At 38.0% G+C, this 14169-nt stretch overlaps 9 protein-coding genes across 9 annotated transcripts; 5 read left to right on the forward strand and 4 right to left on the reverse strand.

Annotated features, from left to right (window-relative positions):
- The first annotated feature begins 922 nt into the window (after positions 1 to 922).
- On the forward strand, positions 923 to 1569 carry B0P05DRAFT_540447 (uncharacterized protein). Its single transcript, XM_051578067.1, has 2 exons — positions 923 to 962; positions 1014 to 1569. The coding sequence occupies exons 1-2, from the start codon at positions 934 to 936 to the stop codon at positions 1306 to 1308; spliced, it is 324 nt and encodes a 107-aa protein (XP_051435272.1). The 5' UTR covers positions 923 to 933; the 3' UTR covers positions 1309 to 1569.
- Positions 1570 to 1594: 25 nt separating this feature from the next.
- Positions 1595 to 4179, forward strand: B0P05DRAFT_596540 (Chs5p-Arf1p-binding proteins-domain-containing protein; the record flags this gene model as incomplete). The annotated part of the gene is made up of 12 exons (XM_051583129.1): positions 1595 to 1777; positions 1825 to 1898; positions 1942 to 2028; positions 2079 to 2140; positions 2189 to 2281; positions 2339 to 2801; positions 2857 to 2944; positions 2989 to 3017; positions 3063 to 3215; positions 3257 to 3760; positions 3803 to 3967; positions 4012 to 4179. Exons 1-12 carry the CDS (start codon positions 1696 to 1698, stop codon positions 4177 to 4179), a joined length of 1968 nt encoding a protein of 655 aa, XP_051435273.1. The 5' UTR covers positions 1595 to 1695.
- A 60-nt stretch (positions 4180 to 4239) lies between these two features.
- B0P05DRAFT_469627 (glycosyltransferase like family 2-domain-containing protein) lies at positions 4240 to 5487 on the reverse strand (the record flags this gene model as incomplete). Its single annotated transcript, XM_051574505.1, has 1 exon — positions 4240 to 5487. One exon carries the CDS (start codon positions 5485 to 5487, stop codon positions 4240 to 4242), a length of 1248 nt encoding a protein of 415 aa, XP_051435274.1.
- A 285-nt stretch (positions 5488 to 5772) lies between these two features.
- Positions 5773 to 6712, reverse strand: B0P05DRAFT_540455 (HAD-like domain-containing protein). Its single transcript, XM_051578068.1, has one exon. It carries the CDS (start codon positions 6679 to 6681, stop codon positions 5944 to 5946), a length of 738 nt encoding a protein of 245 aa, XP_051435275.1. The 5' UTR covers positions 6682 to 6712; the 3' UTR covers positions 5773 to 5943.
- Positions 6713 to 8677, forward strand: B0P05DRAFT_540458 (uncharacterized protein). The gene is made up of 2 exons (XM_051578069.1): positions 6713 to 8147; positions 8192 to 8677. The coding sequence occupies exons 1-2, from the start codon at positions 6829 to 6831 to the stop codon at positions 8394 to 8396; spliced, it is 1524 nt and encodes a 507-aa protein (XP_051435276.1). The 5' UTR covers positions 6713 to 6828; the 3' UTR covers positions 8397 to 8677.
- Positions 8678 to 9051: 374 nt separating this feature from the next.
- B0P05DRAFT_469185 (Na+ dependent nucleoside transporter C-terminus-domain-containing protein) lies at positions 9052 to 10715 on the forward strand (the record flags this gene model as incomplete). Its single annotated transcript, XM_051574478.1, has 4 exons — positions 9052 to 9405; positions 9467 to 9820; positions 9874 to 10344; positions 10392 to 10715. 4 exons carry the CDS (start codon positions 9052 to 9054, stop codon positions 10713 to 10715), a joined length of 1503 nt encoding a protein of 500 aa, XP_051435277.1.
- A 533-nt stretch (positions 10716 to 11248) lies between these two features.
- Positions 11249 to 12141, forward strand: B0P05DRAFT_571352 (alpha-1,2 mannosyl-transferase; the record flags this gene model as incomplete). Its single annotated transcript, XM_051581368.1, has 2 exons — positions 11249 to 11502; positions 11547 to 12141. The coding sequence occupies 2 exons, from the start codon at positions 11249 to 11251 to the stop codon at positions 12139 to 12141; spliced, it is 849 nt and encodes a 282-aa protein (XP_051435278.1).
- A 28-nt stretch (positions 12142 to 12169) lies between these two features.
- Positions 12170 to 13420, reverse strand: B0P05DRAFT_579136 (mannosyltransferase putative-domain-containing protein; the record flags this gene model as incomplete). Its single annotated transcript, XM_051581905.1, has 2 exons — positions 12170 to 12568; positions 12623 to 13420. The coding sequence occupies 2 exons, from the start codon at positions 13418 to 13420 to the stop codon at positions 12170 to 12172; spliced, it is 1197 nt and encodes a 398-aa protein (XP_051435279.1).
- Positions 13421 to 13555: 135 nt separating this feature from the next.
- B0P05DRAFT_80931 (uncharacterized protein) lies at positions 13556 to 13893 on the reverse strand. The gene is made up of 2 exons (XM_051583867.1): positions 13692 to 13893; positions 13556 to 13642 (listed from the first exon to the last, which is right to left on the reverse strand). Exons 1-2 carry the CDS (start codon positions 13847 to 13849, stop codon positions 13609 to 13611), a joined length of 192 nt encoding a protein of 63 aa, XP_051435280.1. The 5' UTR covers positions 13850 to 13893; the 3' UTR covers positions 13556 to 13608.
- Between the last annotated feature and the right edge of the window lie 276 nt (positions 13894 to 14169).

The raw sequence follows: 14169 nt of genomic DNA on the forward strand, positions 1-14169 counted from the left end.
ATGTATGGTGGACTCCTTGGTCCGTGTTTCAAGACGGGTCATTTAGAGTCATTAAGCCAACAACCTAAGCGGATAAAAAGATTACCAAGCGAGTTTTACCAGTAAATGCTAGCACCACCCGAAGCAGAAATTCTAACACGTACCAATAAAAGCACTCAGCAACTTCGCCAAATAGCATCCACTGCGTTCCTCAATCCAACCCAGAGTATTTTCTAAGAAGCTATAACACCCCGAGGGGCCACATTCCTCCTAGTTTTTTCCTCCAGAATGAATTGTCGTTGGCAGGCATAGACTGCAAGTGCATCCAGATCGAAATCTAGATTGATTACAATCAAGCCAGTCTGGCTCCAAACGGTTCCCTTTTAACAATTTCACATACTGTTTAACTCTCTTTTCAAAGTTCTTTTCATCTTTCCCTCACGGTACTTGTTCGCTATCGGTCTTTTGCCAATATTTAGCTTTAGGTGAGATTTACCACCCAATTTAGGCTGCATTCCCAAACAACCTGACTCTTTGAAAGTGTATCACAAAAGACAACAGCTCTGACGAAATACGGGGCTCTCACCCTCTATGTCACCATGTTCCAATGGACTTTTTCATCAGGCGTGTCAGGAAAACACTTCTACAGTTTACAATCCGGTTTGGCTAAACCAAACGGGTTCCAACTTTGAGCTCTTTCCTGTTCACTCGCCGTTACTAGGGAAATCATTGTTATTTTCTTTTCCTCCGCTTATTGATATGCTTAAGTTCAGCGGGTAGTCCCACCTGATTTCAGATCAAGTTGAAAAAAGCTTTGTTTGGGAGGCCCCATTAAAGTTCAAGTCGCTAAGACTTTGGTTTATATCAAAGAAACATTGCAAAGTTGTCAAAAAAATTAAAAATAACAGTGACTCTCTGTGTTCATAGTATAATTCAGTGTTTCCTTTAGAAGGGATGGTTCATATTTTATGTGATATACATCTCTATTGCGTGTCAATTACATGTAGTAGATATGCATAATAGTGCAATTTTACCACAGCTCTATTCTTCTCTTTCTTCATCTTTCCCATATTTTGTTGTATATATTTTTTTGGTCTTATACCACGTAATATTAAAAAATATAGCAAGATGATGAAATTTTACGACTTCATAAATAGGGAACCAGCTCTTCTACTGCCACTATTTGCAAAGATTGTAATAAAACTGGCCATTTCTCTAAGGCATATTGCAAATGGATTACCTACTGCAGGTAACGGCGAGTATTTTTATTTCTTTGAAAATGAAAAGGTTTATGTTGCAATGCAGCTGGTATCATTTGGCGTTACTTGAAAAAAGAGAAGCTGCTGGTGACCTTATTGTGACAATTAATGAATTCAAGACCTCAAAAAAAATGAGACTGATGCTTTGGGTATCAAATGGAGATAGTCTACTTGTCTGTAAAACATGTAATATATTATGGCAACGCGAAGTCAACGCTGCAAAGAATATAATGAAAATCTCTTTTGTAATATGAAAAGACTTGGGCAATCTAGAAGCTTATTTTAGAGGTTATTTATACGTATCAAATTCACGAATTGCCGTATTAAACACAGTTTCCTTTGAAAAAGGAACTAAAAGTATCTCAATTTCAAGTAGAAATACTTAATTTGCTTCAAAACCCCGACAATTTCTTTAAGTTACACTTGCTTTCTCTTTCTTTCTCTCCTTCTTTACGCAATGGCAGATACTCTTAAAGACATACCTGAGTTCTTTGAGTGTGAGCTTGGTGAGTCTATTGTTTCTCGCACTGAAGCTCTAGGTAAGATGACAACTGTTCGGTAGTTTAAACTAATACCGTACATAAAGGTTCCTTTCGAGAACTTGGTCCTCCTGACTTGTGCCATATCATTAAAATTAACGCGAAACCTGGTGTAAAAGAGGTAACTAAAACTCAAGGTATTAACAAAATATTCATTTAATTAGATTGGTAGTTATCATTATATTTCTGGAGTTGATGCTTCTTCCTCTGCCTCTTTAGCTGCTTATTTGAACTCACTCACTTATTCTATGGTAACTTGAATTGAGTCTATCCTAGCATACCTTAATGCGTTTCTTGTTAGGACGAGACACAATCATGGTTTACGAAGTCTAATTCGTGGCGCATTCGATCCGGTATCTATTGGTATTGTATTTCAATGATGAAGATGCATTGATCAATAACAAATTATAGTTGCTACAATGCATTTTCTCGAGTCGATATTCGTGTAGAAGTAAAGATCCCTGGTGGTGTCGAGACTTATTATGTTGATGTGCGTGGTGAAAGGTACTTTATTTTTTTTTTCTCTGTTACACATCGAGACATTCAACTTACTGTTGTCAGGCATGAAGCTACGACTGAAATGTGGCAAGAAACTTATGTATCGGCTGTCTTGAGAGCAATTTTATACTCAGATGATAGTTATTATCGTTTAGCAGGCTATCGAAAAATTGATCCCATCACCAATATTAGTGCAGAAACTCGATTTTTGGAAGCAGTTGAAGCTTTGTTTTGGAAAGGATGGCAATTAGGAAGCAAACCGGAAATTCAGGTGGCAACATCAGTGCATAATCATTTGACAGATGGTATTATGAAATACTTTGAAGATAGTTTTCGATACGGTCCTGCTATAGAGCTATTTAAAAAACTTCACAAAAAAGATCCTGAAGTAGGTGCTCTTTTAGCGAAAGCATTTGTGGGTCAGCATGAAGAAATCAAAGCAGTCAAGGTTTTGTACGAAGATCTCAAATTGGTTCCTACCAGCTTTCCCTTATTACATACGCAAGTAGACTTTTTACGTAGCAAGGTAAATGGAATATAAAAAAAAAGGGAGTTTTATTTATTATACCTTTCTTTTATAGGGTGAACATCAAATGGCTTTAAAATTGGCTAAATATGCAGTAGATACTACACCATCTGAATATTTGACCTGGGCAAAATTAACAGAAGGTAGGTTATATAAGCATATAAATCAGTTATTCAGTTGCTTGTAGTATACATTGATCTAAAAGACTATAAAAATGTAAGTCCTACAAACAAAAAAGCGAATTTGGCTGATATCGAATAGGCTCTTTTGACTTTAAATTCATGTCCCATGTTTACTTACAGTGAACGCGATATGCATCGTATGCCTCCTCCTCAAAAAACACATTTACCCATCAAACCCGAAATTGTTAGCTCCGGTATCATGGAAGAAGATGCAGCAGGACGAGAATCTGAGGTAACTGTCTATTGTCATTTCTGATTATTCATGTGGTTTAGGCTGACCCTACTATCTCAAGACTTCCTGCTCCTGCACTTCATGGTACTTTTGCCAGAGCTTATTCGCTCTTGACTAAACTCGTGAGTGCCCTGGGATGGGACGAGCTCCTGAGATATCGCTCTGAGGTGTTTGTCATGGAAGAAGAGTATCGAAAGCACAAAGAAAAAGAAGAATACCGAAAAAGTGCAGCAGCACTTAATCCTGAAGAAGTAGCCAAAAAGTTGCAAGAAGCAAGCATTCAGAATAACGAACTCGAGATACCTAAACAAGCTGCTGAAGACGAAAATCCTAATGCAGAACAGGAGGTGACCTTGTCATTCGGTAACAAGCGGTTATGTGAGCGATGGTTAGATAATCTGTTTATGGTGTTGTATGAAGATCTGAGAATCTACACACATTGGAGAACAGAATCAGCACATTACAAGATGCAGAAATTGGCATATAGAAAGACGGGCACAGAGTGGGAATTGCTGGGTGATCTCTCTCTTCGATTATGGCATGAGGTGAGAGTTTGATGATTGACGCATAGATTGACCGTTGTATAGAAAGAAGCAAAAGAAGCATATGAGCTTTGCTTAGATCATAAATTTTCTGCAAAAGCATGGATGAAATTACTACAAATCTATGCCAAAGAAGGAAACTCACAAAAAGCACTGTTGGCAGCTGTCAAATTGACAGTCTATCATGAGAGGTGGTACCATGAAATTGTGGTAAGCCTAAACAACGAAAGAATGTAACATAACTTGATTCGTAGTATCCTACTGAAATTGCCTGCAATTTGAATACATTGATTCGAAAGGCAGGGTTATCTAAAATGCAAAACATTTTAACTTCAATGAACTTGCCAAAACCGGTACAGAAACTTATGACACGATACTTTAACTATGGTACATTGTTCCAAGTAGAGGGCTATGATGCTTAGAAAGAATTTTTTTTATTATGTTATTAAAGTTACTAAAAATGCAAGAATGTAAAGTTATTTTTATATCAGTGGTGAGGGACCATTGGGCCTTGAAGGTGGTGTTGTCAAGTGTGCGTTATCATGAAAAGGAGAGGTTGTAGGAGCAAATGAACCATCTACACCCATTTCTCTCACATGTTCTCCTCGTCTGATCTCCTCTTCTGAGAAAAAGGGATCCTCGTAAGGAGCTTGTTGGTTGTAGTCACTCATTTCAATCTTGACATGCTCAGTTTGATTCTTTTCGGTTTCCGGGGCTTCTTTACCAATGTTGGCAGCCAGTTCAGTACCGACACCGGCACGGGTACCCCAGCCAACTTCGTGTAAGGTGAAAAGTGCATAGATCTTCATGATGGCAAAGTAATAATTGAAAATTAACCAAGCGGGTAAGACCCAAATGTCCAAAGGTCGTTTTAAAAAGTGAGGAATGAGTTTGATAAAACGAGTTAATAACAGCCAACATATATAAGAGATAACAATGTTCCAGGCAGGCAAAGGTGGGTTTGTGGGACCTGCTCTTTGTTCTTGAAGTGAGGCAAACACACCTACAAGAATAGGACCTGCTAAAAGGGTAAGAGGGTTGAAGATTTTATCGACCATGGTGAATGCAACATAAGGATGTCTTTTCCAAATATAGCGTTCGGTAAACAAGGATCGAAAATCTGAACGCCAGGTGTTACGAGTCCAACGAAGAACTTGTTTAATAAATCTCCAATTGTTTTTGAATGTTGAGTATAATTCAGCTTCTTTACAGATCTGAGCATATGTGTTCCAACCATGAGAGACCATCCAACGCGTTAAGAATTTATCGTCACCCGAGTTGAGGGGGTATTTGCCTAGCCAAAGATCATTGGTGAAGCAGTATTGAAAAGCAGGATCTTTGAGGATCAATGTGCGATAAGCTGCAGTACGACCCGACAAGCAACAGATACCACCATCAATGTGTGTAGAAGCAGCAATTTCGATATTACGACTTGTAAGTCTAAAGCCTGCAAGAATTTCCCAGAGTGTTTGTCTACCGTTAGGATCGACTGCATGAACTGTTTGGCTGGTACCCACACCGCCCATTTTGAGATCCTCAAAACAGGCCAAGATATAATCTAGCATGGTTGGTTTCCAGATAGCATCGTCATCAGAGAACACAATGATCTCAGTTGTTGTGGCATTGACACCAGCCACCATTTGCAATCGCTTATTGGCTTTGGGTACTGTCAGAACGCGAATTCTCGATGGATCTACACTGTTGGCTAGTTCTTGAAGAGGCTCACGCATCTTTGTTTCGGTAATAATAATAATTTCTTTAGGTTTACAGGCAAGCCAACTCTTTGCCGCTATTTTGAATTCTTCTCCAGCATCAATGGTTGGAACAATGATGGTAACATCTTTTTCACCTGTATAAGTCGGATTTGCTTTAGGTAACCTTGGCTTATAGACAAGCCAGGCAGCCACTTTAATAAAGAACCATAGGTATCTGTAGAAGCCAATGATACCGAATGGTAAGAAAAAGGGCAAAAGCCCTAAATCATCTGTAAGATACAACATGACTTAAAAAGATAGGAAAAGGGGATAACAAGAAAGAAATGAAAGAATATTATTTTTATAGAACAATCAGCTCTCTCCACCCCCCTTTTTTTTTTATTTATATCTCTCGCGTAACATAGAAAAAAGGGTTTATTTTTAAGTTCCTTTCCCCCATTGGCCATTGGTATACGTGATAATTTGATTGGCTTAAAAGCTTAGTTTAGCTAACTTGCTTGTCAATTCATCTTCCACGGGCTTCAAGTCTGTTAATCGTGGTGGCGTGTCTATAGGATCGGCAAAGACATAATGCTCTACTAGGTAGATATTCTCAGCGTTATCATTGACTGCATGATCATAGGGGTGTTGTTTGATGTAATTGGCTACATTGCTTTGAAATTGGAGTACTTTAAGGTAATTGATGAGGTGCAATAGTTCAGATTCTCCGCTCGAAACAAAACTTTTAGAGGTGTGTTTAAACTCGCTAGGATGAATACAGTTGTAAGGTTGCAATTGTGCTTTGACAGGTGAATCGTCAATTAAAATGGTGTTGGTTGGATCGTATTTGTAATTGAAATGCTTCCATACTTTGTCAAGGTCTTTGACAGTGACTACTTTTCGACCATAGTCTACTTCAGAAAGTTCAAAACTCGTTCTATCCCAAATTACAGAAATGTCCTTTGTTCTTTTTCCAAACATACGACACATGTTGCGAACTGAGTGAGGTCTAGCACTTGACCACAGCATCACATTAAAATTGTCAAATACGTAGTCGATGAATTTTTGGCTGTAAGGGCGAACATACATAGAACGTTTGCTTACTCGAGATACAAGGGTACCGTTCAAGTCTAATATTAATAATTGGTTCTTACTGCATTTCTCCAACTGAGTAGACCGTTTATTTACTATGTCCAAGTATAACTTTGTAGGTGCCATGGAGTTCTTCATGGCGTGCTGTTATTAAAAAAAAACTTTTTTTTAAGGAAAAAGGGAAGGAGAAAATGCGGCGTGTATAAGGCGTACATATAAATTTGTCTTCCCCCATATTTTCCCTTCACTTTCTTTCCCTTTTTATTTTTATATATTTTTCAAACCATGGCAACAGAAACAACGGTGGATGTGATTAGTCTAAACCTCAACTTGGGCCAGTATAACAAGCCTAGTTTAGAACCTATTCTTCTGAATAAGTCTTATGAAGCAGACAGCAGTAGTAGTACTACAAGTACAAACAGTCCTGTGATCTCTTCTCATCAGTTAGAACCACTGTGTCCTTGTAACGACTTTATCGCACCTCGTTTGGACTGTACCAAGTGTGCTGTTATTCAACAAGAATACAACACAATAAAAGCACAACTAGACTATTTAAAAGAGAAAAAAGCAGTATTGAATACGCAACAAAATCAACTGGAAACGCAGATATCAGACTTGGGAGATAGCCTGAGAGATAAGCTGAAAAGCATCGAAACGACAGCAGAAAATATTACATCATTACAATACGACCTTCAGGTACTAGAATCCAAATGCAAGGAAGAAACATCACAAGTGGAAGACATTCAGCAGTCTAAAGAGAATGTGAAAAAAGAATTAGAAGAATTAAGCATACGCTTATTTGAAGAAGCAGACAAGATGATACAGGCTGAAAAGGCTGAGCAAGAAATCCTGAAAAAGAGAAATGGCCAATTAGAGACTGACCTCAAGTCCGCCCAACTTGTTTTAGTAGATGCTGAAAGTCAATTAAAGTTAATTAGAAATGAATTACCTTCACCAGAAGGTACTGAACAAGAGGCTGTTGACACCTACACTCGTGCTCAAATAGAAATGAGCCTGATGCATAGTCTTGATCTAGGCATTTTTATGGACACGCTCGAGAATGATGGTGCTTTGATGGAATTTAACGATTTTGTTCAGACGCTATACAAGACACCACTCAGAAAACTCAATAGTTTGAAGTATATGAAATACTGTATCCGAGAAGATATTGAACCCTGTTTGCGTTTCGGTCCAAATCCTAAATTGTCCAGCAAAAAGATCATTGATGCTATTTTGGTCAAGACATGTTTTGTAGAAGAGTGCCCAGAGGGCTTTGTGACAGAACAAGCCATGCGCTTATTAAAAGAAGAAGCCACAGCTACCCTTTGGGAACGCTTTGTCACTTCTTCTGCCTTTTTAGGCTGTCAAGCCTGTGGAAGACAAGTCAAGGAAGAAGCAAGACCGAATGTGTTAAAATATCGATTTAGAATATCTTATTTTGATGAATGGGCTTGTATCGATCGTTATTGCCGTGACAGACTACTTTCTGCGATTGAGTTTTATTTGTTTATTCGCCACCTCCGTGCCGGTGTATACAAACATCGTTCACTTCATGAATTATATGAGCAGTTGATTCGGCTGAAACTACAAATGTTCCTGGCCAGGTAAGAACAAGAAAAATTGTACAACCATACTAATGACAAGTTAGAATGGGCACTTTGCCAGACATGTTACAAAACTGTGGTATCGATCCGGAAAGGATGGCCACTGCATTCCATGGAGAAGAAATCAATAACCATCTTCTTTTACTTGCTGAAGCATCTATTACATCTGAAAGACTTTCTAGTTCAACAGAATCTTCCATCACTATTTCAACCGTCGAATCAACAAGAACATCAGCGTCTTTCTTTTAGAGTTCATCCCCCTCTCTCATGTACCATTGTGATATCAAAACTTCCCTAACTTTATCTTCTTCTCTTCTTACACTTATATTAATTTAATACTACTTGTTAATTCAACTAATACAATACCATTAACTTTGACTAATAAACAATACCACCGTGATACTATCATGGATCATCCTTGTGCATCATATAGGCTTGTGTCAATGCAAGGAGAAGAATAATCTTTGCCTATTTTATTTTACAGGAGAGGGAAAGATATGACACTGTAAAGAAACTATTAAAAATACTGGTTTTGTTTACGACTTTTTAATGCAAAACACCTCTATTTTTAAGGTTTCTTTTTTTATATCCCTTTTATCTTCCTTTTCCCCTCTCCTTGACATGCAAAAGGAAGAATCAAACAGCAACCATTTGTCGGTCTCTATCAATCACGGAGAATCTGTCCAGTCACGGAATGAGAAACGCATTGAAGTAACTACAGCTGAGCTTGATAGACCTTCAGAAGACCCACCTGTTCAACAAAATTGGCGTACAAGATCTAAGCACAGATTGATTAAATATAGACTGCACATACAGTAAAGTATTAATACACACACTTATACATACACATACATACATTGCATTTTAATAACTATTCCGCACCAGTTTATTATTATGGCTGGGCATGACTGGATTTATTTGTGCTGCATATGTATTACAAATCCCTAAGGGTTATAATCAAGAATTGCTTGTTTTGGGCCTTTTGTATGGATTCATATCCCTCTACCTTTTTTCCTGCCACGTATCGACTTATAGGGTCACTCAAATCTACTCACGTATTATTCAAAAAATCTTTGTTTACCTAGACAATCATTCCAGTGATCGGGTTCGAACTCTATGTTATGGTATCACTGTCATTTGTATTATTATAGCTACTGTACTTTCATTTCCCGAAAAGCAAGAATCACCACGGGTCAAACGACTTATCCCATTACTAGGCATGACCTTGTTTGTTGTCTGTAGTTATTTGGCATCAGTGGTAAGGCTTCGTGGGATATTATACGCTATATAAATACATACATATATTTATACAACTCAAGCATAGAAAAGCAGTACCATGGAATACGATATTTACAGCATTGCTTTTGCAATTCCTGTTAGCCTTGTTTGTGTTTCGAACCAGTGTAGGGCATGATGTGTTCAATTGGGTTGCTGTTTTTGTTGAAGGCTATATGCATAATGCTTCTTATGGGGCCGAGTTTTTATTTGGCACAGCAGCTGTAAATGCAAACACATTTGCATTAAACCTATTTCCAGTTATCATCTTTTTTGCTTCCACTGTACAAATGTTATATTATGTTGGGGCATTACAATGGATATTGAAGAAACTATCCTTGATTTTCATGTCTATTATGGAAGTCTCAGGTGCAGAAGCAATTGTTGCTGCTGCTACAGTAAGTTCTATGATAAAGAAGAAAATATTATTTATTCACAAAAAAAAAAAAAGCCTTTCATTGGAGCATGCGAAAACGCTTTATTAATCGAGCCGTTTGTACCAGACTTGACACTATCTGAGATTCATCAAGTCATGACATGTGGATTCGCCACTGTTTCTGGATCTACACTGTATGGCTATACTTCTATGGGCGTATCTGGACAGGCATTGCTTACCTCTTGTATTATGTCCATTCCTTGTTCGATTGCTATTTCCAAGTTACGCTACCCAGAGACAAAGATTCCCGTTACCAAAGAAAAGACAGAAATCAATGTCCATACAGACGATGATATATCCAATATTGTTCATGCTGCTACAAAAGGTGCATCGATGGGCATTCAGATTGTGCTGATGATTGGTGCATGTGTCATTTCCATCTTGGCAACATTGTATGCAGTAAATGCATTTTTGACTTGGCTGGGTCGTTTCGTTAACATTCAAGAATTAACTTTACAGCTCATTACTGGTTATTTGTTTGTACCTGTAAGTGTAGCAGATAAAGAAAAAGGGTTTTCTGACATAAACACTAGATTGCTTGGTTGATAGGTGCAGACAATCAAGACTTAGTCATTGTTGGAAGGCTAATGGCAACCAAAATATGGTCGAATGAGTTTATTGCATTCAAGCAAATGACAGACACTTACAAGGGACAAATTACACCTCGATCTGAATTGGTGACAACGTATGCTCTGTGTGGGTTTGCCAATTTCGGAAGTGTGGGTATGCAGATTGGTGTCCTGAGTGCCATTGCTCCCAAGCGATCCGATATCATATCTCAATTAGCTTTATCTGCTTTGATTTGTGGTTCTCTAAGCACTTGGTTGTCTGCAGCTATTGCCGGCATGTTAATTTAATCTATATAATAAATATACCCGCCGAGGATCATTTTTTGCTGAATTAAATTGTGCATCTGAATTTCAAATGACACAAAGAAATTCAATTGCAGGAGACTCGTTTGATCTGCGGTTTGTTCTACAAAAAAGGTTATTTCTCTTGGCAAAGTGTATAGTTACCAAACCATTGCAATTAAACCAAGACCACCACCCCCGCGGAGAGGAAGAAAGAGTGATTTTCTTTTTCTTTTCTTTTTCTTTCATACATGTCGTTTCTATTTAGAAAGCTTGTGATACGCCTGTGCGTATTTCTATTCATTGTGGGTGCAATAACATTTCTTACTTTACTCTTCTTGACTTCACTGTATCGAACCATACCATCCAATATCCCGTTTCTCTCTTCTGTGCCAATCTATCGAAATAAATGGGAATATACACCCCCGAGTCATCTTACACACCCAAATCCTCTTTTCAAAGCTGCTTTTATCACCTTTGCCAAAAATGATCGAGAATCACTCAGCGACGTACGAGCCACCATACGTCAAATAGAAGACATGTTTAACAAAGACTACCACTATCCCTATATTATTTTCTGCTATCAAGCATTATCTACAGAATATAAAGAACTCGTTTCCTCGCTCACTCAAAGTGACGTTGTATTTGAAAAGGTTTCGGATGCTGACTATGGCTATACAAACACAACGGATAAATTTAGAGCTGAACTCGCAAGAAAATATCTAAGAAATACGCAAGACAACACACTTGAATTCCGGTTTAAATCAAGGCTGATGGCAGGAACCATCTTTAAGTAAGTAACAAGGTGTGTATACTTTAAATTCACATCTGTTCTAGTCACCCACGTCTAAGTGAATTGGATTATTTCTGGCGTTTTGAACCAGGTACTGAATATATGTGCCCTATTGACTTTGATCCGTTCCAATACATGTATGATCATGGCAAGCAAGTTTCATTTTCTATTGCAACCTATGAAAATCATGAAACTATCCCCACTCTTTTCAAGTCTGTCAGTAAATTCAAACAACAAAACCCTCAATTCAAGTACATGAGCGCAGATCAAGGCGATAACAGCATTATGTCCAACATGTTGAACAACGGTAAATACAATCGATGCTTTTTTTGGAACAGCTTTCAGATCGCTAGTACACGGTTTTTTAAAAGTCCCGAATACACTGCTTATTTTAAGTTTTTGGATGCGCAGGAAGGTATCTTTTATGAACGTTGGTCTGATGCAGTCATTCAGTCATTAGCAGCAGCCTTATTTTTGGACAAAGATCAATTGCATTTTTGGGAAGATATTGGATATCGGCACCGATTTTTTTATTCTCATTGTCCGAACAACAATTCAATATGGGAAAGGTGTTCATGTAGACCTGAGCAAAACTTTGATAACGATAGTCAAAGTTGTCTGGCTAATTTTCAGCAATAGAATAATAAATCATGGTATTTCTTTTTATTTAGTTTTGTTTAGGCCGCCACTGGCCTTGGTTGATCAATTCTTCATCTTTTACTCTTTGCTTATCGATTTCTATGGCTGCTAAAGCGATTCTTCTTTGTTCAGGATCAAGTGGGTGAATTTTATCTGTATCTCGAATACAAAATGTACTAAATTCCCAATCCTCACCCTCTGCATAATGCGTGAATGTAAGATATTCCAACTCTTGAGCGTATTTGTTTCTATAGAGACCACCATTTAGCCATAGTGGTTTGCCTGTAGTATCAAGGTGAAGATGAATACCACATACTTGTGTGGGCTCTCCATCACTACCACCTCTGCCCATACCACCAATCACAGCACCGTAGGATTTGATAAACGTATAAGCTGTCTGCATAATTTCAAATCCTATCCAAAAAGTCTGTAAAAGACAAGTCAGTGTATCTTTTCTTTTCCTTTCCTGACTAATGTTTACCTCTTTATCGCCATGAATGTGTTTATAGACAACTTCATCACGTTCATTGATGCCATTTAATTTACATGTAGACAACAGGCCTAAAAGAGCCTTTTGTTTGTCCATCAGGACAACACCAGATTCTTGTTCATGCGAAGACGTCTTTTTAAACCAACGCGATTTAGGCACAAGGTTGCTTGTGGTTGGTAAAAATGAACGTAGCCAATCTGCACCCTTTTCCCAGTTGGCAAACAGGGTTCGATCATAAAAGAATAAACTGCCCGTCAATTTGTATCCTTCGTCGCGAAACAATTTGGTTGGGTCTTGAAGAAAAAAAGCGTCTGCATCTACCATCAATACTTCTGTAAAAGAAGATGCCAACATAGCAAAAGGCTTCATGGCCCATCCACCAAAGCGTGTATAATAATAGCTTACATAGTTTTCCAATTTTCTAAGAGAAATGTTGTCAAATTCAGTTTGCAAATAAGTGCGTTTGGCAAGAGAAAGATCACTTTCTCGGATAAAGAATACTTCAATTGGCAATGTGCAGTTAAGCACCTCACGCAATGTACGAATTGAAGTAGCTGCAAACTTAAACTGATCATTACCAACACAAAACACAATCCCCTTTCCTTGTGTTTGGTTGTTGATATGGAAAGCATTGTCCCAATAAGGGTAGATCCAAGGGTATAGTGTGCGTTCAAGTCGTTTATAGAGCTCCCAACTGTCTGGATCGACAGTGACTGGATCTTGATCTTGAGCCAAGATCTGATCAAAATAGGTAAAGAGTGCCTTAAACAACCGTTCAGCAGCTGTCATGGCAGCAAAATCAGGTTTTTCATGGATTTCAGGAATCACAGCTAGTTGAGAAAAGACAGTTTCGCCAGCTGCTGTCTTGAAGAATGCCAAGTCATGTTCTATTGGCACGTTAGAGATCAAGTCTATTTTTTTTTCCTGATCTACCTGTCCATGTTAGCGAAGGATGAGGAATAGCAATGTCATATTTCTTAGCTCGTTCTTGTACATGGGATACATTGAGAACTAAACAGTGTGTAAGTAGCTATTAGATGAATACTTTTATGTTACTGACATGGCTCTTGAACTTGCAGTTTGTCTGTTATCGTCTGCTGTGACAATGTGTCCTGAGTAATGCTGTTTTGTTTTGATAACGTGGTAAATTGAATCTGATCGAATTGTGCTGAGAATATCAAGACAAGTGCTATAAGGCACAGGGAGAACAATAGCCATCGAACTGACCTTATCTTGTTCATAAACATATTAAACAGCTAAAATAATTAGTGTGTTGCTTTGAAACGTAGTTCCAACTACAGTGTTTAGACCAATTAGATTTACTTTTGAACATTTTTTCTTTTTTTGTAAACTAAAATGTATAATAGAGACAAACGTCTAAAACTAGATGAGATTCATAGGCCATAATCCTATTGAGGGACTCATAAATGGATTGTGATAGCTACTTGTTATATTGAAAACATATGGTATACCAAGCAAAAATTGGTTACCTTCATGCGGTTATTTAAAAAACCGCCACTTATCTCTTGTTCCTGCGT

This window comes from Gilbertella persicaria, assembly GCF_025201335.1.
Source record: "Gilbertella persicaria strain CBS 190.32 chromosome Unknown B0P05scaffold_18, whole genome shotgun sequence".
NCBI lineage: Eukaryota > Fungi > Mucoromycota > Mucoromycetes > Mucorales > Choanephoraceae > Gilbertella > Gilbertella persicaria.

Coding starts and splice junctions, on each gene's coding strand:
- B0P05DRAFT_540455 (XM_051578068.1), bottom strand. CDS start 6,681: ATGAAGAACTCCATGGCACCTACAAAGTTATACTTGGACATAGTAAAT.
- B0P05DRAFT_540458 (XM_051578069.1), top strand. CDS start 6,829: ATGGCAACAGAAACAACGGTGGATGTGATTAGTCTAAACCTCAACTTG. Junction 8,148..8,191: donor CTACAAATGTTCCTGGCCAG/GTAAGAACAAGA, acceptor ATGACAAGTTAG/AATGGGCACTTTGCCAGACA.
- B0P05DRAFT_80931 (XM_051583867.1), bottom strand. CDS start 13,849: ATGGCTATTGTTCTCCCTGTGCCTTATAGCACTTGTCTTGATATTCTC. Junction 13,643..13,691: donor ACTGCAAGTTCAAGAGCCAT/GTCAGTAACATA, acceptor CACACTGTTTAG/TTCTCAATGTATCCCATGTA.
- B0P05DRAFT_540447 (XM_051578067.1), top strand. CDS start 934: ATGGTTCATATTTTATGTGATATACATCT. Junction 963..1,013: donor ATTTTATGTGATATACATCT/CTATTGCGTGTC, acceptor GTGCAATTTTAC/CACAGCTCTATTCTTCTCTT.